This window comes from Hydra vulgaris, chromosome 10 (assembly GCF_038396675.1).
Source record: "Hydra vulgaris chromosome 10, alternate assembly HydraT2T_AEP".
NCBI classification, from domain to species: Eukaryota; Metazoa; Cnidaria; class Hydrozoa; order Anthoathecata; family Hydridae; genus Hydra; species Hydra vulgaris.
The window spans coordinates 28,483,696-28,510,852 of NC_088929.1; the positions used below are offsets into that span (position 1 = coordinate 28,483,696).

Genomic DNA, 27,157 nt, shown 5'->3' on the forward strand with positions numbered 1-27,157 from the left:
ATTTGGCATTTTGAAATTTTTCTCACACAACTGATAAGTGAAACACTTTAAACAAACATGTTCACTGCCAATTCCCGGAATTTTTAGCTTGTTTACAATTTTGATGCAAAACTTAAAACAAACATGTTCACTGCCTATTCCCGGAATTTTCGGCTTGTTTACAATTTTGATGCAAAACTTAAAATAAACATGTTCACTGCCTATTCCCGGAATTTTTAGCTTATTTACAACTTTGATGCAACAAAATGTTTATAATATAGTTCAACCATGAAATTGTAGGTAAAATTTTATCTTCTGAGTTAAAATAAATACAAATTATACTTGCTATATAGACTGTTATGTTTTAGAGTAATAAATGCTAATTTTGGAGAGTTTTTGAATGCTGTAAAAATGCAAAATTTGAAAAGCTGTCATTTTGCCCTATTGTGCAAAGTACTAAAAACTAAAAATCAAAATTATTTTCTTGGACGAAATAGTTAGATTTCAAATTTTACATTTTTGGAGTCAGGAAACATTGTAGTTTCACCCTGTCAAAGCGGTTTTCTCGGGTCAGCTTAAAGTAGTTTTTGGTCATTTTTTACTACAGTGGCCCCGCCAGTGTTTTTATTTATAAACTTTTAAATTGTAAAAGTTATTAAACGGTGTAATAAATAAATAAATTAAAAAAAATAAATAAATAAATTCCCGCATTTTTCTCATATAATAGTTTTTTCTTCGTTAATGGATTGGTTAGCATAATTTGGTCCATAATCTTTCAGGTAAATCATTTTACATTAATTGAACTTTGTTATCAAACCAATAAACTAAAAAAGGAAAATTATTTTTTCTGAAACTATTTGAGTTCAGACATATACATCATTTGAAAATATTATGATTCTGATGTTCCAAAACTAAACTTTTACTTCCTTAAAAGATACATTTGTTGTTCATCTAGAGGTTTAGCATTTTAAGAAAAAAGCACAACAACTGCGGATGCTCATAATGGCAATTTCTTAGGGATCTTAGAATTGATTGGAAATTATGATGAAGTGACACAGCAATATCGAGCCAAAGTCCAATAAAGTCAGTTAGAATCAAAAAGTATTAAGGGAAAACCACATTATTTGTCTTGGTACTCTCAAGATGAATTTGCAATTTATGTTCAGACAAAGTCCTTCAAACTATTTTAGATCAAAGAAATTATGAAATCTTTTATGGGTTGATAGTTGATGCAACTCCGGATATTTCACACATCGAACAAAATGTTATTATTTTAAGGTATGTATCTCAAAATACGGACACTGAGGTATTTGAAGTAAACGAGCGTTTCATAGAGTTTATGAACTTTAACAGGAAAACAGGAGAAAAGTAACAAAAGAAATACTTGCCACTCTAGAAAGACACAATTACCTCTTCAAGATTGTTGCTCACAAAGTTATGGCAATGGTTCAAATTTGTGTGGTAAAACAAATGGTGTTATGTTCAAGAGATAAAAGTTGCGGAAGAAGTTATTGGAATACAAACTCAATTTCCTACAAAAAGAAATTCTTTTACTAAACCAGATCAAGATTTCAAAAGTTCTGTAGTTTACCCAGTGTTGGATTTTATAAATAATGATTTGAGCACACGATTTGAAGAAGCCAATGCAATATGTGATTTATTTTCACCCATAATAAAAAATGTATACGAGAAAGATCTGTCAGAAGACTTGGTGAAATACTTTATCTGAAAAGTATTTACAAAACAGTTTTTGATATTGAAAGCCTTCTGAATTCAATTTATGATAAACAACTTCGAGTAATTTTTACCAACATCTGTCTGGCAATTAAACTGTTTTGTACAATTCCAGTAAATGTATTATCAGCAGAAAGATCATTTAGCAAACCGGCAAATAAATTGAAATCATGGCAAAGAAGCACAACCTGTCAAGATTGCTTAAATCATCTTGTCGTATTATATATTGAAAATAATTTAGCGAAACGAGTTGATTTCTTTGATGTCATTGAAAAGTTTACTTTGGAAAAAACCCGAATTTGTCGATTAAGATAGGGGAAAGGCGCCTATGATGTCATACTTAACTTTGAAGCTTCATTATTTAGTATCCTGAAGACCAATAATAAAAGATAATCTAGAACAATAATTACCCTGGGAGTTTTCATCAGTTTTATTTTTTTATAATTTATTCTTATTGTAAAAAAAAGCACAAGTATGCCATCATAGGCAACCACTGCTCCTATGATGGCATAGGGGAGGATGGGGCTAGTTAGGATCGAGGGTAACTTAACGATTCCATTTAACCTTAGAGTCTTCCCTCAGAAAAGCCAGAAATTACTCGAAACCATCCTAATTTACCATTTCATGCTACACACCAGCATTGTAAAATTTTGCGCATGCGCATAGGATATATTGCATTTTACGTATTTTTTGAACCAAAAAAAAATTTTGGACCATCGCTTTCTTTTAACTTTACTTAAAAATAAGTTTTTCTTATAAAAAAAAAAGGTTTTCCCAACTTGTCAATATTTCAACACCCCCAACTCGTCAGTATGCCATCATGGGTGAAAGTCATCATTTTCATTAAAACAAGCTGTGTCTGCTTTGTTCAAAAAGATAAAATTAAAGTAACTATTTCACTAAATGCACAAAACTTGAATATAAAATGCACAATTGAAATGCACAAAAATTGAATGTAAAATCACAATCTTAAATATATGAAAGAAATAAAACTACAACAGCACATCCCAAAATCAATTTTTGTTGATTATAAAAACAATACTTGTGCACAAGGGACGTTTTTTCACTAAAACTAATGTAAAGTCAGTATAGTCATGTAGGTCTAATCATTTTTTTACTTAAACCAATTTTAATGGAAATATGACCGGTATGCCATCATAGGCGCTATGCCATCATAGGCGCCTTTCCCCTAATATTTGCAATTTTTATATACTTCTTTTTTTTATACACTTCTATTTTTTATATACTTGTTATTGAGTTTTTGCTTATTTTTGTTTTTGATAATTTTCTGATGATGTCAGTGATCCATGGACAATTCAAATGTTTCAATTTTGATTCCCTATGCTTTGATTGGAAAATGTTTATTGTAATGTTTTAAAAAAATATCTATAAATATATTATATGCAGGATTTGTCGTACATTTAAGGTTACACTCTATTGCCAAAAATGTAACTTTAATAATATATTTATAGATAATTTTCTAAAACATTACAGTAAACATTTTCCGATCGAAGCATAAGAAAATAAAACTGAAACATTTGAATTGTCCATGGATCACTAACATCATCAGAAAATTATTAAAAACAAAAATAGCAAAAACTCTACAACAAGTATATAAAAAATTGAAGTGAGTTAAACTTAACTATACCTGTAGACACAAGGTAATCTAGAACGTTCAAAAGACGTACTTTGGACGTCCAGACATTCAACCTAAAATTAAAATTTATAAAAAAAAAATCAATGAATATTCAGTTTAAAATTTAATGACTTGCTTTCGGCAGTAAATTTAAATAAAGTATACTAAGTTGGTATACTTTATTTAAATCTACTGCCGAAAGCAAGCCTTTAAAATTTTAATCAGAATATTCACTGATTTTTTTTTATAAATTTTGATTTTAGAATTGTTAATTTTTCTTACATCTTAAAATAAAAGACAGATGATGTGATATATAGGTTTCTAGTAAAGAGTTTGTTAATGGCTTGTCAATAGCATAGACGAAGTTTGAATTTCCAGGGTGGGTTGGTAATTGGATGGATATCAAAAAAGAGACATTACCATAACTATAAAAAATTAAGGAATTTTTTATATTTATGTTGGCGGTTGTTTAAACAGTTTATATTTAAGTATCAAAATAATTTTTTGTATAACTTTATTTTTTTGTTAGCTGTAGTTTAAATAATTTAACTTTAGGAGGGTCGGATTTAGACATAGGCATGGTTTTCCATTTCACAAGGGCCCCACTTTCTTAGGGACCCCCACAAAGCATAGAAAAAAAACTTTTACATGATTTTTATATTAACTTCATTATTAACTTTTCTATTAAATTAGAAATTTACATTTATAATTTTTCAAGCAGTAAAGCCTTTCGTATTTTCTTATTTGTAAATCCATTAACCACGTCTCAAAGTTATTCTCATAAATTTTTGTCTCTAAGCCTTATTACAGCCGATTGAGATAACCGATCGCTGCACATCAATGTGCAAAGTCTATTCTTTTTAAATTTCTATTTTGAGAACAACGCTTCGCGCTGCAGTTGTTTACCATCAGCACCAAATATATGCAGAGTACTATTTCCACATGGAAATAATCCCTGAACTTATTTCTAATAGATCGGTTGGTATATGAAATTTTGTTGAGAGACTCATTCATGTTGTTTATCATTAACTGCTTCAACGAATTCAGCAAACTGTACAAGCTTATTTTTGAAACATGCATCAGTCATTATAGACCCTAAAGAGATTCAATTTTGCAGTATCTCTTTTGTTGGAAGCAATTGGAAATCGTCGCATGAAATCAAACTGTGACTAAATAAAAATTATCCTATAAAATACCTACATTTGTGGGAGAAGGAGTTACCCAAAAACGTACGAACGGGTACAAGGGGATGGGGTATTAAAGACAGCGAGTACTATCTTTCATTCTCTATCTCACGTTAAACATGATTTCTTTTTTTCTTTTTTTAACAAATGAATTTAATTTTAAAAGTTTAAAAAACTGATATTACGTCATGTAACAGAGAAGTGCCAAATCAACTAAAGGTTTTTTTGTTTCTAATGTTTAAAAAAGTTTATGCGTTTGGGAATGGACGTTGATTTTGTAATAAATAATGGGTAGGTCCGTAGATGGTAAATAATAGCATACTGATGCTTACAAGAGGATAAGGAGGGTCCTAAATCAATGGTTTTACTGCGTATGTGCTTTATGGATTACCACAGATCGTTATACCGACCACTCATTGCCGCAAAAATGTCATAAAAATGGCCCCGGCATTATGGCAGGTCAATGTGATGTTTATTGAGGAACTCTACCAACCATCAAACATATCCTGCGCTTTGTGACCCTGGTTTGGCATGAAATTTACAAACCTTTTAGAATAAAGTGTTATATATATATATATATATATATATATATATATATATATATATATATATATATATATATATATATATATATATTATTATTATTACTATTATTTATTTTTTTTGAGCAGCCGTGGCGTAGTGGTTAGAATTCTGGCTTAGAACCCAGAGGTCTGAGGTTCGACGCCAGATCTTGCCCAACAAGCGATATTGGTGTGGAAGGAGGCGTGATATCCTTGTTAAATGCTCTTCCGCGGTGCTCTGTGAAAAAACCGTAAGGGGCACCTAAATAACTTCAAAAAAATATATATATAAATATATATATATATATACATATATATATATATATATATATATATATATATATATATATATATATATATATACACTGTATATATATATATATATATATATATATATATATATATATATATATACACTGTAAATATATATATATACACTGTATATATATATATATACACTGTGTATATATATATATATATATATATATATATATATATATATATATATATATATATATATATATACAGTGTTATATATATATATATATATATATATATATATATATATATATATATATATATATATATATATATATATATATATATATATATATATATATATATATACACACACAGTGGTACCAACTAATAAAAAAGCCACCGAGAGAAGGCTTTTTTATTAGTTGATTCCACTTTCTAGATTCTAAAAAAGTGGCAGCACTGCTTTATTTTATCATCAACATCCTGTGGATGTGGCTGAGTATTGAAATTATTGATTTAAATTTGAATTTGTTAACTATTATTGTAGAATTATGTGTTTTAGTAAACATTTGGTATATTTTGTCTTGTAAAATGTAAGTTGCGGACAAGTGAATATGATTGGTTTAAACGACCTTTAAGTGAATATTTGTTAAATTATTTCTGTCGATAGTGATACAGTTTAACATTTTTGCCTCGCTTTGTGGGACCCTTGTCCCACAAAGCGAGGCAAAGTTGAAGCATTAATAAAGTTGGAAACATTTTCACAACGGGAAATTGCCAAGAAATGTGGACTAAGTAAAATAGCAGTTTTTACTACAAAGAAAAAATTGGACTTTGGTTTTACGTCCTCTCCAACACGTTCCACTTCAGGCCGAAAGCACGTCATGACGCCGCGTACAAGACGTACAAGGTTCTGTTTGCAAACTGTCGAAAAAACAGAAGAATGACCTGCAAGCAGCTCTAGGGTGTGCTGCAGGAGCACCCGGTCTCAACAAGTTGTGTTCGGAGATGTCTGGTACAAAATGGATTTGTAGCACCCCAGATAGCACATAGACGTTGGCCCAACGTTGGATCAACGTCGAAAAATTCGTTGGCCGATGGTCGGCAACCGACATCGAGCCAACGTGGATTTGATAGTCGGCGCGACGTCGCAACCAACCGTTGGGCTAACGTTGGCCCAACGTCGGATTTCGATGTTGGGCGAGCGTCGCATTCTGACGTTGGTCCAACGTATAATTCAAATAATATTAGTTTTACTTGTTTGCAAAAATTTAATTTAAAAGGTGTGCTCATCTTTTCAATCAAAAAAAAGCTTTTGCAATCAAATTAAAACTATTTATTTGATTAAGGTGTAACTTTTTTCAACTAAAGGGTAACTATTTCTTTAAATAAAGCACAACTATTTCTTTGTAATGTTGAATAAAATGTAATGTCCAAATAAGTTTGAATAAAATTTGACGCTGATGAACGAAAATAAAACATTGATTAATGAACCAACTTAAATTAAACAATTACTTAGAGAAAATCAATGTTTGTTGTAATAAACAATATAATTATATCATAATATTTGTACAAATGTTCAAACAAAATGTTCTTCTCGACTGCTAAGCATCCTTACGAATCTTGCATCTTTACTTCACTTGAGACTAACAACAACGTTGGAATGCTCCTCGTTATACAATTTGGTAGAAATCTTTGAATTTGCATCTTTCGTTTGATGAGCTTTAGGCATTGCCATAACTACTGCTAAAATTATAGGTATTCATATATTTTTGTGTTTATTTATATTATTAGCAAACACTTATCAGTTTCTATTTTTTTACACAAAGTTTTGTCAATAAAGACTGTTCAGAAATCTGGAGGGGCAGTATATATATATATATATATATATATATATATATATATATATATATATATATATATATATATATATATATATATATATATATATATATATATATATATATATGTACATATATATATAAATATATATATATATATATATAAATATATATATATATATATATATATATATATATATATATATATATATATATATATATATATATATATATATATATATGTAAATATATATATAAATATATATATAAATATATATATATATATATATATATATATATATATATATATATATATATATATATATATATATATATATATATATATATATGTATATGTATATATAAACACACGCACACACACACACACACACACACACATCGAATATAAAATCTATATTTAAGTAATAAAATAGTTAATAACAAACATATGTTAAATATAAGCACAATATACAAATAAAATGTCCATAAATAAAAACAAATTTTTGTGTGGATATATTACCTGCATTAACATGGCGACAAAATATTTTTTTTTTAATAATTACTACATTCGTTGATATTTCGCTTTCATTTTTTAATACCACGCCTAAACAAGAAATTATTGAAATATTAAAATTATTGAAAATTATTAAAATAGTATCAGTATTTTACTGCAAAAACTAGAAGTAATATGCTTCAAAATTCTCTTATACAAATAATATATGAATTCCAATCACCATTAAAATGCTGCAAATGCATATAAAATACATTACCATATCCCTTTTTAACAGCTGTTAAAGAGGGATATGGTAACAAATGACGAATTACAAAACAAATGCTTCACAAAGACATAATTGAAAAAAAAATTAAACTAAAGTTTCATTCAGTAAATAATGATACGTGTTAGTAAATAAGAATGAAACAATGAACAATCAAAACATACGAAAGAAACATACTACAAGATGTGGTAATACCTTTTTCATCAGGATTGCTATCCAGATCACTTTCATTTTCTGAGTCTGATGTGAAATAGCGTTTATCCTGATCATCGTCATATTGATTATTAGGAATTTGAAAAGGAAAATTATCTTCATCATTGTCATTATCAACCTCATATGCATTGTCATCATAATAAACATTTTCACAATCATTAGAAATGCTACAGGTAGACACATTACTTTTCTGATAATAACTTTCACCATAAATTTCTTCCATATCTTTATCAACTTGCTCTCTCACTCTTCTTCTGTTTGTTGTATATGAAGCAGCCATCTAAACAATTATCAGTTAAATTATAACGTATAATATTAGTAGCATAATATTATTAATCATTGTTAATACAAAAAAACAAGATTTTAAAAAGATTTAACTTGACTACTTTAAAAATTAGAAGAGCAAGAGGTGATTTGATTTAATTTTATAAAATAAGTAAAAATATGGATAAAGTTAAATGGAATGATCCTCCTAAAATAATTAAATATGCAATAACAAGAGGTCATACTCAGAAAATGCAAAAGCAATTCATACATAAATTCACTACCACAAGATTTAACTTCTTCACAAACAGAACAGTTAACAGTTGGAATAATTAAACAAGAGAGATAATCAACTCTAATAATGTGAATGTCTTCAAAAACAAGTTTGATTGTTTCAAAAACAAACAAAAGAAAATTAAAAAAAATAATGAAAAAATGAAAAATAAAAAATAAGCACTTTTCCAAATGCTGTCAAAGTTTAACATCTACATTGTATGTTAGATTCACCACATTGTATGTGCACAGCAAAAAAAAAGTTTATTATTATTATTATTATTATTATTATTATTATTATTATTATTATTATTATTATAACATTCTAGCATTTTACATCTTTTACCAATTTTACATCCTATTATAAATATATAAAAACAGTAAATTACTTAAAGTTTTTTAAGAACATTAAGAAATTTACTATCAATATTGATTAGTCCAAATATTGATTTATCAATTCAATTTTAATTAAGAAACATATATCTTTTAAATAAAATAAAAATCTAAGAGCATAAAATGTAGTCTTGATGCATGATATGGTAGCCTAATAGAAATGTTATAGCACAATTTTGTAGATTCTCCTGCAATCAGTGCTGCTCTGAGGAGAATTCGGCGAAGCAGCACAATCTTCGTTCAGGCCATGATAATAAATGGGGTACTCAAGTTCTTGATATAAAATTAAAAATTCTACTATCTTTAATGTAAAATAGACAAGTTTATTTACAAATTATGTAGCTACATAACTAGTAAACTACTAGTATAAAGTTAAATAAACACAAAAATGAAAATAAGTACCTGTATCTTTTTAGCCAACTGGATTCTAACAAAGGGGATTTTTTTTCACAACCACTTCTTCGCGTGATTCAATCTTTTTTGATTCTTTTAATACCACTTCTTCTCGTGATTCAAACTGTTTGTTTTAGAATAATTTCTTTACAACTTCTTTGCATAAACCACAGCTAACATTTAACGGGATTTTTTTAAGAACGGCCGAAATTTTTTGTAAAACCTGTAACACACTGAACGTATTCAAAAAAGCAAAAATTCAGTCGTATTCCGACGTTGGCCCGACTTTGGTTCGACGTTATGACTTGAGTGATAAAATAAACCAACGCTTCCGACGTTGTGCCGACGTTGGCCCAATGTATGTGTGCTAGCTGGGACGTTGACCACGCAAAAAACTGCTCTTGACTAATGCTCAACAAACGCGACGGTTGCAGTGGGCCATGGATCACAAAGATTGGACCAAATAACAATGGAGAAAGGTACTATTTTTTTATATAAAAGCTTACAATCATGTACTCTAAGTTGAAGCAAAATCTAACATATTTTTTCATGTAATAATGATGTTTAGTATCAAACTTTACCCGCTAGTGCAATTGTTATATGTCCATAGGTATCGAACATTGTAGCAATGGTTATGTTTATTGCATGAATGCAAAATGAAATGAACATGTAACCAGTGATTACACACACACACACACACACACACACACACACACACACACACACACATACACACACACACACACACACACACACACACACACACACACCCACCCAAATATATATATCTATATATATATATATATATATATATATATATATATATATATATATATATATAAAATAATTAATTATATTTACAATTCCCAACTTCCTGTGAAATAATTTTTCTATAATTTGAAAACTTACTGATGGTGAAACACAGTGTTGAAGTAATCAAAAATTAGATAAGTGTTTTTACTAATTTATATATATATATATATATATATATATATATATATATATATATATATATATATATATATATATATATATATATATATATATATATATATATATAAATAAGTAAGCCCAAAACCCCATTATTATTAAATTGAATGTCATACGGTCCAATCAGCTTGCAAGCAGACAGTACAGTTTGCCATAAACGGGGGAGAAACATAAAAATTATTGCTGCACGACCTCATCATTTTGGTTTTGTCTAACAAACATTCTCAATTTGCATTTGCGGTGCCGTTTCTTCTCACCACATGTTCTTGAGAAATAGCTAAACAGCTAGAACAAGAAGTTCTTAAACACCGTGTGGTACTTGTATAAAATCAGTGGTTTATCGTGTTTTTGAAATCTAACTTAGATTCTTTTCTGACTGTTGTTTTAGTCTTTTCCGTTTCTGTGCTCCACTCAAAGTTATGCGCAGGGTCTTGTGGCAATCATTACTACATTCAGACATTTTGTTTTTTCTAACAACAATAACAAGAACAACAAATAAAAACATTTTATATTTCATTAGATTCATAGACTAATGAAATAACCAATCAAAGTAGTCTAAATCAAACTCTAATATTTTCTCAAGTTAACATTAAAAAAAGCAAGTACATAGTATTAACTTTGATTAAAAATACTTTTTTCCTTTGAAAACAAAATATACATGATACAAACTTAATGCATATTAAGTACCTTTTAAAATTACGAATACTTTTGCGTACTGTTTAACTATTGCGTATTGTTTAACTTTAAACCTTCGGACATATATTGAATTGTTTAACCTTAAACCGTTAGAGAATTATAAAAATCGTCAAGAGTTGTCCAACTCTTGACGATTTTTATAATTCTCTTTGGACAACTGTTAACAATTACAACGATATAATTCCCTTGGATATTAATTCCGCGCGAAAGAATTCTTGTGTGAATGCCTAAAAAAGCCGTAGTCGTGACTAACAAAATAGTAGATACAAGAAAAAACAGAGATAATATAATTTATTGTAATATTTAAAATATGCTTTTAAATGAATTATATACTCATAACAATATTATTATGTTACATATATTCTATATATATATATATATATATATATATATATATATATATATATATATATATATATATGTATATATATATATATATATATATTTCTTCTAAATAAAAATGATATATATTTTCTTCTAAATAAAAATGATTATACTAGTTTCAAGTACATCCAAGTGGGCATGAGTCCGGAGGACGTTCGCTGGACGTCCGTCTCCCGGACGACAATTGCCCACTAAGATGTTGCAGTCCATTTTCCACTTTTTATTGTTCTTCATTTTAAAGATATTAGTTTGAAACTCGAAAATTTGAAAGTGTTTGTGATGATTTATCAGAGCACCAGCTTTTTTGTTAGACAAATCATACTAAGTAATTACAATCATTTAGTTTTTGTCAAAATTTTTATTTCTGTTTTTAGTGTTTGTATTTCAGCAAAAATATTTTTTTAAATTACAAAAATTCAGTTTTAAAAGTTTCTGTTTCGAAATATTGCGAATCAAAATTATTTTTACGAAAAGTTTAGGCGTCAGCGTCGTAAAAATCATTTAGTTAAGCTTTGTTAACGGTAGCAAAGATATTGAAACGCAGCGTTTAAAAATCTTTTGTTTAATTTGTTATTGCGTGGAGAGCACGAAATTAAAAACGTGTTTTTTACTCTTTGTCTTTAAAAATTTTACGCGTAACTAAAAAAAAATAATGTTCGTCTAGATTATTTGCGACGATACTTTTTATTGTCATTAACTTTTTTATTTTAATTTTAATTATACCACGTCTTATTTACGCAACTTCGAAACGGCAAAATCCCAAAACCGCATTTTTTAAGCATGGAACTAATCTTACTAATTATGAATATTAATTATTTTATTTATATAAATAGTTTATTAATAAACGTGTTCTTATATAGCCAATATACTAATTTTTAGGCAATTACATTCTACTTTTTTAAATTTCTAAATAAAAAATTGGTTTTTGATACGCATAACCTAAATAGTTTTAACCAAATTTGTTGCTATGCAGTAATAGTCACTAAGTAACTACATTATGCAGATATTCTATAAAAATAGTTTTAAAAAAGTTACCAAAATCGTATTTAATGAAATAGGAGGCAAAAATTACTATTGATTAACAACGTTTAACGTTTTGACGTTGGCCCAAAACTAAAATCAGAACTCAAAACTACGTTCCCGACGTGCACTGTAATGTTTCTCTTACACCAAGTAGAGGCGAAAATTTAGATATGGAAGCTTTAGCGTGAATCTGGGAATTAATCACAATAAGTACTTAAAAATATATATACACAATAGAAATATTGCTGAAATTTACATTAGTTGCAAATGGCAAAGTTAATTGCTGTATGTAGAGACGATGAATACCGATTTGAACGCAGGCAAATTCCACTAATGATAGAAGAGTCTTTGACGGTTAGCAAGCATAGATATAATTCTAAACACATAAATATTATCAGAAAAAAAAATAATAATAAAAGAAAAAGAAGACATTGGGATGGGTAGAAAAAACCCTAATTTCTTATTAACTTATTATTAACTAAAAATTATAAAACAAAATGCTCAAAAAAATCGAGTGCCTAGTTTTAAACGAGTAATTAACAATATTACAACAGCATCGAGGTGTAGTAATTATTTTAAATTTTTTATAAACAATTGAAAAAATTAAGAGTATATCATAAGTTATCAGAAACTTACACTTAGCAATAAAGGAATAGTCAATTTTTAAAATTTTGGCATGGTTTTAACTAGCTGGCATATATAATTATTTTCCATTCTATATGAAGCATATGTTTCTACATTAAATATATATTAATTCCTCTATCTATCTATTTAAACTATTAATCAATCAATATATAATAAATTTTACTACATTGTCTAAAATGTATTTGTGATATAATACACTTAAAGGCATGATACCAAAATAAAATTTATGTTCTTGCTTTACCCGAATTAAATTTTTCAAGTTACTTACTGAATACTTGAATTACTTTAAAATGTTTTTTTCAACGTTTTTTATTTCCACTTGTGAAAAACCATATAAAAAGAAATAATTATGATTGCTAATTTATTTTCAAAATGAGCTTTGAAGACTTGGCACTTCTTTAGCTAACCTTTTTGCTGTCAAAGTACTTTTGTTGTTTATTTATTTGGTTTAAAAAGGGGAAAAGTTGTTTTTGATTGTATTCAAAATTTTCTTCTCAGGGTTGCAAATCATCCCATTTTCTATAATAGGCTGACTTCATTAGATAAAAAGTCCATATCTCAGGTTTTGTAACCAACCTTCTTAGTTTTTTAATATAAGTTTTTCATTTTACACTAATGTTATTGTGTGTCAATGCCATTTAATGTTGTTTATACACCCTAAGAAAGAGAAATCAGTCTTTATAAAAGTAAAAAATAAATTAGAAAAGTTATTAGCATAAATATAATTCCACATTAAATCACCCAAGTTTTACAAGTTTTAAATCACAGGTTTTAACAAAGAAATTACATTATTTGAGATATTAACCTAGTTATTCAACATTTTTTTAATAAAATGAGAAACAACAATGGCTAAAATATGAAATGAAGCAAATATATCAGATAGAGAACTATATTATCCACATTTTTTAAGAAATAGCTGAAAAAACTTGCAAATAGAGTCCTGATTAAATATTAATTTTTGTTTACTGACATGAAAGAAAAAAAAATAATTATGTTTTTTTTTTGGAAGTCCTACATAATTAGGTGGGGCAACTATTTATCTTAACAATTAAAAAACATCTTTTACTTTCATGTAACAATTTTTGTATAAAATTCTACCTGATGTGATATTGAGGCGTATTTGTTTTTAAAATTTTGGCAATCATGTAGTTTATAAAAAGTATTTGTAAAAAGTATTATACTAATTGTAATTTTTGCACTATTCAAATTGACAATTATCAAATTCACAATCGCAAGTTGGATATATCAACAATTAAACATAAGAATATAAAAAGGTTTACTTTAAAGAATGCTTTTTGAATTTTTAAGATTTACAGTAGTAATCAATTATTCTGGTAAAGAACCACTCATCACAATTGCATACAATTTACAGACAATATGCAAGTGATTTTTAGATAAATTATAAACAATTGCAAAATACAGATTATCCAACTTCTGAATTAAATAGCTGGTGATCTGACTTCAATTAAACTCTGGTTGAAAAATACCAAAACCCATGTTTTTTTAATAAAATCTAAAAAAACCATGTTTTTTTGTTTGTTTGTTTAAGTTCCATATTTTTTAAAAGAAACCATATTTAGTTAAATTTTTATTTAAATACAAACAATATGTATTTTACTTGAGTAAATTATTCTCCTTAGTCATGGCCAAATAACTTTCAGTGTTGAACAGTTGATTTACTAACACTATTTTAAGATTGAATGAAGTGTTACCATGTCATGAATTTAAAAATTTTCTGAATTGATAAGCAATAAGTTTTGAATCCCTGTTACGACCTTTTCTGAATTCTTTCAAGTATAACAAGTTTTAAGCAATATCTGTCATAGTATATCCCATTGTTGGTCACACTTGTTTTTTTAAGAGATTTGTGAATAATACAATTGTAAAATGATTTGATATCATGACTTCAATTGTATCATGTATTGCATAAAGAATCTTTTCAATATTTGCACACAATGGCTTAGTTTTGTCAGCTATATTCACACTTGTTCAATGTTCTCCGCTTATTTATATATCTTAATATAATGATAATTAGAAGGGGCAGTATTTCAATCTCTATTTGAATATCTGTAATAAATATTTTCACAATAATTTGATGTATTGTTTTGTGGATATTTGTAAAGTTATTTCTTTGGATAATTGTATAATTTTATTAATGGACACTTTTTTTAATACCATTTTTTCTTAAATACTATTCTATTTTAGCTCATCAAAATTTGTCTATCAATATTTTAATAGTAATTCATTAATATTTTTCAATATATCATTATTTAATAATGTGTAGAAAAGGATTCGATTTGCTGCTTATTCGACTTCCATCAACTCAATCTACCATCGACAGTTGTTTCTCTCCTTTTAATATATGAGCCTGGTAGAAAAAGTTCCTTCACCAGTAGTTAGCGCATGTAACAATTTATCTATGTCAATTATAATTCTAAAATCCAAAGTTTTTAGACATTTTTTAGTTAAAGAAACTTATTCTTTAAAATATTTTTATGCTTTTAAATAATTACATTTATATTAAATATTTACATTAAAAATATAGTTAAATTTGCAAATGCTATTTTTTGTTTCATTTCTCTTTTTAAAATTTATTCATAATTTGTTTTAAGTTTAAAATTTCTTAATAGTGTAAACCATTTGGTTTAAACCTATCAACCCTGATCTAACTTATAATATCTTGCTAAGAAAAACTACTGACTTATTCTTTTATTGCCCGCTTCTTTTCATAGTACCTTATTTAACTAATATTTGGATCAATCATGTATTATTATTATTGGTAACTATAGAAAATTGTGCTTTTATAGTCCAATTTTGAAATTCAGAGTACTCAAATCACTGGAACACCCAAGATTATGTTTTGCATCTATAAGTGATACATTATGAAGCCACATTAAAAGCAAAATTACCTAATCTGTTTAGAAATATATATTTATTACTGATGGTTATGCAGGAAAGTAAATAAATTTTTAATGTTTCTATAATCTATGCATGTCATAGAGTGAAATTTTCTTTAGAGCTGAGTGAAACTTTTTTTACCACATTCAATGAAATATTACCATGCCATGGCATTGGTAATACTATAAAAAAAGTTGAAAGTCCTAGATTGTCTAAAATGGTCATATCAAAGCCAAATTTAACACAGAAGCCATGTATGAGTTTTGTATTAAGAAAATCAAAGTTGTTAATATTATTTGTATAATATCAGGTTCAGACCTGCAGCTCCTATGGGGGAAAAAGAGAGAAAGGTACAATGGTGTAGCAACTCTACCTGGTGCTTGGAACTTTCACTAGTTTATTGACCTTGGGGATAACAGGGATGTAGTAAAAAGTAAAGTTTGTCAACCAAAATTTATTTTGCAAGTTTGTTTTTAGTTATTTCTTGAAAAACGTGGTATACTTATAAATAGTTTTATACCTTTCTGTTGTTTTTTCAGAGTACAAAAACTATAGTCAATACACAATCCGCAAACTTAAAAAGCAACAAGATATGTTTCAATCTCTTGCTATCACTTCAGAAGGTTATATAGGTTATATATAATGTTGTTGATGTTAAGTTCCAGAACCCACACGGTCCATCATTTTAACTGGTTTTGAAGAATACAGGGTGTTCTTTAGGGTATATGGGGTAGTTAGTATTAAAGATTTTTGAAATTTAATTTCCTCTCAAATTAATGCTATTTAAATGCAACATAAAAACTGTACCACAAATGCAAAATAATAACAAAATAGTAGATGGCTTATAAAAATGTTCATGCTCTTAAAATGTAAACTGTTTAAGTTATATAATCTGTAAGCTGGGTAAGCTGTAAGCTGGGTAAGCTGTTTAAGTTATATAATCTGTTTCTTTTTTATTTAGATGGTTATGGAAATTCCTGAAACTATTATTTCTGCTGAATATGTCAGTGAAGCTGATGTAGCACACTTTTTTAAAGTAAACTTTAACAGTAATTAGAGCATGAATTTGTTTATTTTTATATTTATATAGAATAATTATTGATTATAGGGAGTCTCAGATTTACTTTATATTTGGCACATTTAATATAGTTAAGGTTTCCAGTTAATGGTCACTATGTACTAAAATCTGTTTTTTTTTTTGTTTTTGTTTTTTTTTAATTTTTTTCACTTTTTGAAAATTTATACAAGATGAAGTAATTGCTATACATTTATCACATATTAATGCTAAATAATACCACAACTAAAATATAAAGGGATGCGCAGGTTTGTAAATTTAGGTAATTGTTATATATTAGTTAACTATATAACATTATAACCAAGGGTTTAGTGTTACATAATTAACCTATGACACTACACTCCCTATGAAAAGTGGAGGACTTAAATAATCTTAAATTAAATAGGACTTAAAGTACTCGTAAGTCTAAAATACAGCAAAAGTTTCATAAATTTTAATTTACTTAAAAAATATCAAAGTTATTAACTAATTTTATATTTTGAAATTATTATCCAACATTTGGGAACATTAGCCTTGCCAATTTTTGTTTGCTTTAATGAGTTTGAAATATTGAAAAATGAATTTAAGAGTTTATGAATAAAGTTAAACTTGAAACTTTTAACTTATTTTAGTGTACTCCTAAATAAAAACAGTTTTTTAAATGAGTTTATGGTGTGAAGTTGCTCACACAGATTAAAAAATGGTAGCTAATTATCCCAATCTAATTATGGGTGATGCAATCATATAAAATCAGCACTAAAAATATATTCAACAAACAATTAATAATAAACCATCATATACAAATTTCTTTTGAGTTCTTCTATTTTAAATTCTTAATAGAGAGATCTTGTGTCTATATAAATTAAAGAAAATAAAGCATGATAAAAATCATTCAAGCATTATTTATCAAACTTGTTGAGTCATATTTAAACATAGTTGTTAAAACATTGAGAAAAAACAAGTTTATACCAAATTTGAGATAAATCTGAGACTTGTCACTTATTACCAGTCATTTTTTATATAGAATGTCTTATAATTGATGTTGAAGTATTGAAAATATTCTCTCTAATATCTTAATTATTATTTCTACATTAGAGACACAGTTGCTTAACACAATCAGAGATGAACAAAGCGTTAATGGTTGGTCAAAAAGATTTAATTGCATTGCTAGCCGTCTCTGTTCCTTGTGTTGGATGTAGGAGAAGGTTTGATATTTTATGATAATTATGTTTAATAACTTTTATAAATTTGTTGAATTTAAAATCTATCGGTTTTGGCATTTTATTTTTGAGTCATTCCAGGTCAGTTCAACTTATGCTTGACACTATACCAGATTTTAATGATTTTTTGTACGCAAGCTTGCAATCATAAAAAATATGTCACTTCATGTTATAGTATCTAACTCCTTTCATTTTCAAAGATATTTTTGTGCCATTTATTTTTTAAGTAAAATGAATGACACAATTAGCTTTAACTTATCTAATATTTCTAGTGAGTTCTTTTTGTTTGTAAAAACAAAACAAAAAGACTTCAAGAAATCTAAATTCAATCAACATTGCATCCAACAGTAGTAGTCTAGCATTCGCAATAATTTATTTTTACCAAAAATATGTTATATATATAAGGGCAATTCCATTTTTAACTTATGTTACACGCGTGGCGACTTAATCAAACATTTGCTTATTTAAACTGTAAATTAAATTTTTAGCTTTATTGTCTGAAAGCTGTTAGTCTGAAGAATAAAATAAGTGGAAAAGTTTTGAGTCTGGTCATAAGAGGGCAAAATTATTACTGAAAATGCCACTTAACTTATGTTATGCAGAAAACAAGGTAAAACATTGTTTCAACTTTTAGGTCAGATTTCTATGAATCAGTAAAGCGAATTGTATTGGAAATTTTTACAAAATGTTGAGAGTTCTATACCAATTAAAAAAATATTTAACCAAGCAATTATAATTGTGGATTTTTATATCTATTATTAAGAGTTAGATTTTTTAAAGTTAGGTTACAAATTAATTGCAAAAGCATTGAACTCATTTTTTAAAATGCTGCAAAGTATTTACATTTAAATCTTTTAAAATATTTTTGTCGTAAAAACTGCTATCACAGTTTTTTTTAGGAAGGAGAGGAGGTACAGGTATATGTGATTGTTTGTGACAAGAGGGAAGGGGTTAAATATTGACAAATATAGGGTGGCGTACTTTATGGGCTACCCCCTTAATTGCATTTACAAATTATTTGTTTACTAAAACAAAAACATTAACCCAATACAAATGTAAAAAAGTAATTGTTCATTTTGTATGCAACAAAAACTTTACGAAAAAGCGCCAGAACTTTAGTAAACACATGTAATTTTAACTTGAACATGAAACAAATTTAAAATTAAAATGTGTTTTACCTAAACATCCTTATTCAAAACTTTAAATGTGAAAGCGTAACATTTAATATTCTTTTGCATATTGTTAAAAAAATTAAGTTTTTAAACTAAATTTTAGAAAAAACAAAACTTTATCATGTTTTTGTCAACTTACCTAACATGAAAATTGTAAAAGTTCTTTTGTTATTTTCTTGAAATTATATATATATATATATATATATATATATATATATATATATATATATATATTATATATATATATATATATATATATATATATATATATATATATATATATATATATATATATTGATTACTATTAAGCTTTGGAAACAGAAAAAAACACATCTAACCGGAAACGGAAAAAAACACATCTAAACTTCTTACAGTATTTGTGTTAATAAGGATAACTAATATATAAAATATTTCACGACCAGGAGGTAATCCACTGTTATTACGGGTGGTAGCCCTCCTTGCAAGATGAGAAATAACAAACTTCATAAAGTCAGAAGTTGAAAATGTTAGCCACACAACTCAAGGCGAATTCAGTTGCTTTTGCAATAAGTAAGAATGAAATTCCTATGCTTAGAGATGAAAACTCTAATTTGCGTGAACAAATAGAGTATCTTCAAAAAGAAAAACTTATTCAAGTTGCAATAGTAACAGCACTTGAGAAACAGTGGGCCACAAATGTCAGCATTGCTGAATCACAAACTTTAAAACCTTACTCTAACAGCAGCAATCTAACAAACTCCAGCTGGGCCTCAGTAGTTTCTGGAAGAGGTAAAATAACAAGGTCAAACGCTCAACTAGAATTGCTGAATGCAAATGCACGTGAAGTTCAGGAAAGAGAAAAAAACAAAAAAAATATATTTTTTTTGGTACCGAGACATCTTTTTCTCTAGTCGCTGCTGACCGTATTGAACATGATAAAACACTAGTTACATCACTTTTAAACGAAATAAATGTTGAATGTAAGCATGTTACTATTAGGCGCTTTAGAGGTGGCAAAAACACCTCAACACAAACAGGTCCATTACAAGTAGTTTTTAATAACGTAGATGATAGAAATACAATTCTCAAAGTTGCCCATAAACTTAGACTCAACAATGCTTGAAATGGAATCTACATCAATCCATATGAAACTCCTGCTCAACAAAGACAATCTAAACTACTACGTATAGAATGTAACAGGCTCAACAAAGATAAACTTGAAAATATAATTATTGTTATAAACAACAACTTTTTAGATTATAATATAGCATAATTTAATTGCGGCACATTTGATTAAACCATAAAATGTATAATACTTAGTATTTGCGGTAGCAAATAGAATTAGCCTCATCAATAATTATTTTCAGTTTACTTATATATTTTAATCTGGTGATACGCATTTTTTGCTTTTTTATTATTATTTGTATGTTAAACAAAGACTGTGAAATCATGGTTCATAAAGTTTTTAACATTTGATTTTTGATACCTGAATTTGAAATGGGACATGGTAAGCGTTTAACGAATGAAGTATTAGCAGTAATCAAAGCATGTAAAGATAAAGACTTATCTAATTGGGAAATTGCAAAGAAAATTAAAAGATCAAAAGTGGTTAATAGTTACTTAAAGATTAGCGTTAATTAAGGAGCATATAAGGAAAACGGTGGCAAACGTAAAATTGATAATCGTACTAAACAAGTTATTGTACGTCGTGCTGCTGCTCAGCACATGACTACATCTCAAATTCGTGTTGATTTACAATTACCTGTACCTGTTCAACGTGTGAGACAAATTTTACATGAAGATCCAAACACAGTTTGAAAAAGCGTAAACCAAGACCAAAACTTACTGTTTGTCATAAAGAAGTTAGATTACAATTTATAAAAGAGCACATGTCTTCGCAGGAAGAATGGCATCAAGTTTTCTTTAGTGATGAAAAATGTTCAATCTAGATGGTCCTGATGGCTATCAATATTAGTGGCATGATCTTCGAAAAAAAAAGAAACTCGAATGAGTCGTAACTTTAGTGGTGGAACTGTTCTGGTTTAAGGGGGCTTTTTCCTTTGCTTAAAAACAACCACTGATTTTAACAAAAATGAATTCACAGGACTACATCGACTTATTGGAAATTAGTTTGCTTGAACATGGTGAATATTTAATGGGTGAAAGTTTCACTTTTTAACAAGACAATGCTGCTATCCATTACTCTAAGCTTACAAAAGCTTGGTTTAGAGAAAAAAATATTCACATAATGGAATGGCCCGCATGCAGTCCAGGTCTTAACCCAATTGAAAATCTATTGGGAATACTTTCTAGAAAGGTTTATGAAAATGGTAAGCAATATGAATCCACATTGGAGGTGAAAACTTGTATCAGAGAAGCTTGGAATAAAATATCTATAGAAACTATCCCATAATCTTGTGACTAGTATGTCAAGTCGCATATTTGAAGTCATTAAAAATTCAGGAAGCAATACTAAATATTAAATATGCGTAAAACAAAATATTTTTTGTGTTGTCTTGTATATAACGTAAATGAGGCTAATTCTATTTTCTCCACAAATTGAATACTTTTAATTTTTTTCCAATTGTAATTAATTAAACATACCAATTTATAAACTTTTTAATTGTAGTAGAAGATAATAAGAAATAGAGTAGATTTAATAATTCATTACCATTTTTGTTAAATTAGAATGAAAAATAAAGGTGAGGCTAATTCTATTTTCTCCGCTGTATGTCATACATTTCAATGCAATAAAATGAGTTAATTTAAGATGAAATTATTCCTCTGTCTTAAATAAGTTGTAAAATTATTACATATAATGTTCGTATTAAAAAAAAATTAACTGTATTACACTCTATGCCTGTTATGTTAATCCAGAAATGTTAAAACATACTTTCTAAATCAAAGAAATTGTTATTAATAATAATCAAAATTATTTTTTGCTATGAAAGTACTGATAATAACATATTAAAATTTTTGTTTTGTAACTTCCCAGTTTTTCAATATTTCTTTCTTACAATCATTATTGTCGAAGAGATAGAGCTTTTGCTACAATAACCTAAAGTGAGTATTGTTTTAAAATTTACAAAAGCTGCATGAATTTAATTTTTACGACTCTGTTCAAATTTAGTAAATCTATTGTTTAAAAAGTTTTCTTTTGAAATACTTTAATTATATCTTCAATCTACTATTTACTATATAAGTTTTAAATAAAGTTGTTGTTGCTAACTTGGATGACCAGTTTTCAAAGAAAAATATTGAAATTATGAAAAAGTAACAGTCGTTTGTCTGGCAAGGTGCACAGTAGAGTTATGATTTTTTTAACTTTTGTCACAGTTTTAATTGGCCATAGTTTAAAAACCCTGAAAAATTGATAGTTAATATTAAAATTTCATACTAATATCGAATATAGTTTTAAAATCTCCTCCGTCCACACACAATTAAGTTATGTTATTAAAATTATTGTTATTTTTATGACTATTGTTGAAGTATTTGATTTTAAATAAGATATAAAACATAAAACATACCTAAGAAAAACTATTTTATGTGCTTATGTAATATCTTACTCTGAACTGAAATATTAAACAAATGTAGAAAATAGTTAGTACTTGTGTGTCTTATGTCTTAACCATTATTATGCATTTTTTGCATTTCAATGTCTTTTTAATTAATTTTATATTTAATATAGTAATTTTTTAAAGAAAAGAATTTTTATAAAAATAATATTAAAACAGAGTATTACCAACGTACATTATCCATGTATTTTAGATTTTTCTAATATGTCAAATAAATATAGCAAAACTGTTGTTGACAAATATTCAAGAGTATGGACAAAAAATTTAGTTTCATTTAAAAAACGTATAACATCAAGAGTTGGTTTACCTTTTATTGAAAATATTAGATCATTAGATTCATTTAATAAAATGCTAAAAAAAATTATTTATTGGACGTTTCAACTACCTGGCATCAATCAAAAAAAAAACAGAAAAGAAAGAGTAAAGTTAGTTGCTGAACGAAATATGTAAATTACGGAACAAGCTCAACTTTATAAGTATTTCTAAAAAATCAGTTGGAAGAAAAATTGAAAAGGTTATAGAAAAACATGACAAGTATCTTAAAAAGCCTGGCGAAAATCAAGAATGCTCTGTTTTTGGAGATCTTTTTGATATCACTAATATTAATGGCATGTAGCTTAGTCTAGAAGATAAAAAGTTCTATAACATATAATTATTAAGTTCAGGAGAAGTTGGTCACAGTACTAACACACAAGTATCATTACATCCTTCAAGTCAGAGTTTGTAATGCAAAAGATACAACTTCAATAAGCAAAGTAAATAATTTTCCAGTTAGCAGTTCAACTGCATCAGAAGAAAGTGTTTCAGATTTAGATTCACAAGACAATTACAAACTAAAAAATCAAGAATGTATACAATAGAACCAAGTTAATATCTAATCTTGTGATAACCGAATCTTAAATATAAATAAATCAGCTAGAATCTGTAAAAAGTTATATGAAAAAGGTATTGAAATGGAAACTCCAAGTCAGACAGGAATATGGAGATCAACTGTAAGGCAAGGGGAAAGAAAGAAGAAAATTATTACTAAAATAGTAAAAGAAGATTTCTGCCTACATTTTTATGGAAAGAAAATTAACAAGACTGAGTACCAAGTTGTGATACTTAAAATTAGAATAATAAAATCAATTTAGGAATTGTTAAATGTGAAAGTGGAAAATCCCATGATCTTTTTGAAGCTTTAAAAAAATTGCTAAATGATTTTGATGCATGGAAATGTATTACAGTGATTATATTTGACACAACAGCAGTAAGCACAGGAAAATTAAATGATACAGTTGTAAAAATACAAAATGAAATGGAAACCAGAGGCTTTACTAAACCACAATATTTAGTATGTCAGCATATAAACTGGATCTCATTTTAAAACATGTTTTGGATCATTTTGTAAATTATAAACCAATAACTCCTGTTTTTGATTATAAATTTGAAAAAGGATTTAACCGAAAATTATAAAAATCTTCGGTTAAAGGTAAAAAATTATACATATGAAGCTGAGGATAATTATTACATAAACCTAGGATAGTGAGATGACTTCAAATTCCTTTATGAGTTATGTGAAGCTTTTTGTTACTTCAAAAATCAAAAAAGATACCAAAAATTAAGTGGCTTAAGCTTCTTTAAGCTTCCAAGTTAAGTGGTATAAGCTTATTGCTTATTTTCTTATACCAACATGGAGGTGTGAACTTGAAAGTGCAGCAACTTTTATTGGAAATCTGTGGAAAAAGCTTTGGTTCAACAAACTATTATTTGATGATAAATCGTATGACCATATGCTAAATGCATTGGCTTAAGTTTACAACTGCTTTAAAGTGCTTTATGAAATACTTTAAAGCAGCTGTACACTTAAGTTCAGAACAAACATCATTGCTGAACGAAGTGTTAAATTGATGGAAGATCTCTTTAAAAATTCAGAAAAATGGGAAAATGCAAATGTGAAATTTATTGGAAAGAATGACCTGCGAAGTGTTAAACTAACTTGCAGAAAGTAATTACTTTCATTGATTCACTTAGGTGACATGTAGTTTTTAAATACTAAATATGATAGAGACTTTGTTTTATTTATTTTTGTGGCTGTTTATAAATGTGTGGCAAATAATTTTTACATGTCCTCATGTAATATATGAAAAGTAGTCATATTATTAACAGGGGGGGGGAGGTATTTTTGCAACTCGACAATCAATATAACAGTTTTTTTTTTATCAATTACTCAACATTTTTTGGGTTATAGAAGTATGGCCACAACAGATTCGAAAAATTTCATAACCCTAGTGCACAGTAATTTATCAGTTAAAAGAGAATATTTCTTACTAAAATTATTTACATAGTCTACCAGAATCTTTTTTGTAACTATTTTATTAAAATCTTCAAAAAGCTTTATTTTGCTTGTACACAAGTTTTGTCTGTATATAAAGTTGATATTTTACTGAATGGAATAACAAGAAGCTTACTGTATTGAAATCACACACACATTGATGATTGACCTAAATAATTTATTGAGAGTGAGAATTTGATTTTTATTACATGCATTAAATTTTATTAACAATAATAATAAAATTCTACTTTAAGTAGAATTTTATTATTATTGTTAATAAAAGTGTTTAAGGAGCATTGTTTTAAGGAACATTTTTACGTAATTGCATTAACTTAATCCATTCATCTATATAAGGTTTTTCTTATGCTACCAAGCAACTTTTACTGCGCTATAAAAACCAAGCTAACAAAAGCTGTAATAAATTTGTTAATAGTAATACCGTATTGTATAATACACTTTTTAGTATTTTTCCTAGGGGCAAATTAAATCAAATTTACCAAATTGCTAAAATTTTTGCAGAAAAAACAACAAATTTACTGCATTAAATATTGTAAAATTCTTTCATAAGACTCTCACAACTATTATGTTTTAAATATTATTTGTATAAAACTGATGTTAATCCAGGTATTACAAATACAAGATACTTATTTTTATATGCCAAAATTAAAAAAAGGTATAAAACCTTGTTACTATTAATCAACTTCATATACAAATAAACAAGCTTAAAAAACAAGCACTTAGTAATACTCATGGTCCAAAAAGTACACCTTGATTTTTAAAAAATTTTTGCCTGATCTGAAGGACAAACAACCAAAAGTAATATTCATCTGACCAGGTTATTTTGTATTAACATTGTTTTAAAACATGGTAAAACCTTTTTTTCATAAAAACTTTTACCTTGGAATATAAAAATTACCAATCACGATTGCTTTTAATTATATACTCTCATGATCGCTAAATGGCTTTGGCCAGTCCCAATTCGTGATTACTTAGCTTGCTTTTTGATTTCTGCTTTTATTTGATAAGTTATTTAAACATAAAGTTAGCGATTGTCCAGCAATATTTTCCGGATGAAAAAATTTTAGTTCTAAAATAAAATTTAAAAAAATTTAGTTTGTTTCACATTCTTTAAACTTTTGTTTTTAGCGTTGAAAGGCTCTACAATCAGCTTTGGAAATCAAGACAGCCTGCTATTGAACCACTTATGATTACAGCAACTGGAAGTAAGTTTGGTCTTCTTTACCAAAAATCACTAGTTTTGTTTTTTTAGTAACTTTCATATTATTTTGTAAATTGTGAATAATCAAGGCAAATATTTTAGCTGTTATTTTCTTTTTTAGTTTTAACATTGACAGAAGGTTTTCTTGTTGATGCTAAACTAATTTATGCATTATTCTACATTCATGGGTGATTTACATTGATCATTTTATATAAAATAAAATTTTCTTATGCTTGCCTAATTAATACACTGTTGCTCAATATATTATGGATCTTTTATTTTAGATCACATTTAAATGATGTTGTTGATACAATTCCAAAGAGTCGTCGAAACAGGCGCTGTATATTACATTCATTGGAAACACATAAAACTAGAGCTTCTGGGTAAAGTTTGTTTTTTTAAACTAAATTCTTGTATAGTATTTAGTTCATATAGTTTATTTTATTTTAATGTGTAAGATATAAAACCAAACAGTTTA

General features: G+C 27.3%; 2 protein-coding genes across 2 annotated transcripts in view; one reads left to right on the plus strand and one right to left on the minus strand.

Annotated features, from left to right (window-relative positions):
- Positions 1-6,895: 6,895 nt before the first annotated feature.
- On the minus strand, positions 6,896-9,709 carry LOC136086547 (uncharacterized). Its single transcript, XM_065808800.1, has 4 exons — positions 9,520-9,709; positions 8,170-8,467; positions 7,719-7,802; positions 6,896-7,103 (listed from the first exon to the last, which is right to left on the minus strand). The coding sequence occupies exons 2-4, from the start codon at positions 8,465-8,467 to the stop codon at positions 6,994-6,996; spliced, it is 492 nt and encodes a 163-aa protein (XP_065664872.1). The 5' UTR covers positions 9,520-9,709; the 3' UTR covers positions 6,896-6,993.
- Positions 9,710-12,725: 3,016 nt separating this feature from the next.
- The window catches only part of LOC100206786 (gametogenetin-binding protein 2), a 29,206-nt gene continuing 14,774 nt past the window's right edge, over positions 12,726-27,157 (plus strand). Inside the window, exons 1-6 of the mRNA XM_065807711.1 lie at positions 12,726-12,957; positions 17,108-17,182; positions 18,296-18,405; positions 26,607-26,683; positions 26,801-26,867; positions 26,964-27,062. Of these exons, the coding sequence (XP_065663783.1) occupies positions 12,871-12,957; positions 17,108-17,182; positions 18,296-18,405; positions 26,607-26,683; positions 26,801-26,867; positions 26,964-27,062 (515 nt within the window). The 5' untranslated portion in view covers positions 12,726-12,870. The remainder of the gene's footprint in view (positions 12,958-17,107; positions 17,183-18,295; positions 18,406-26,606; positions 26,684-26,800; positions 26,868-26,963; positions 27,063-27,157) is intronic.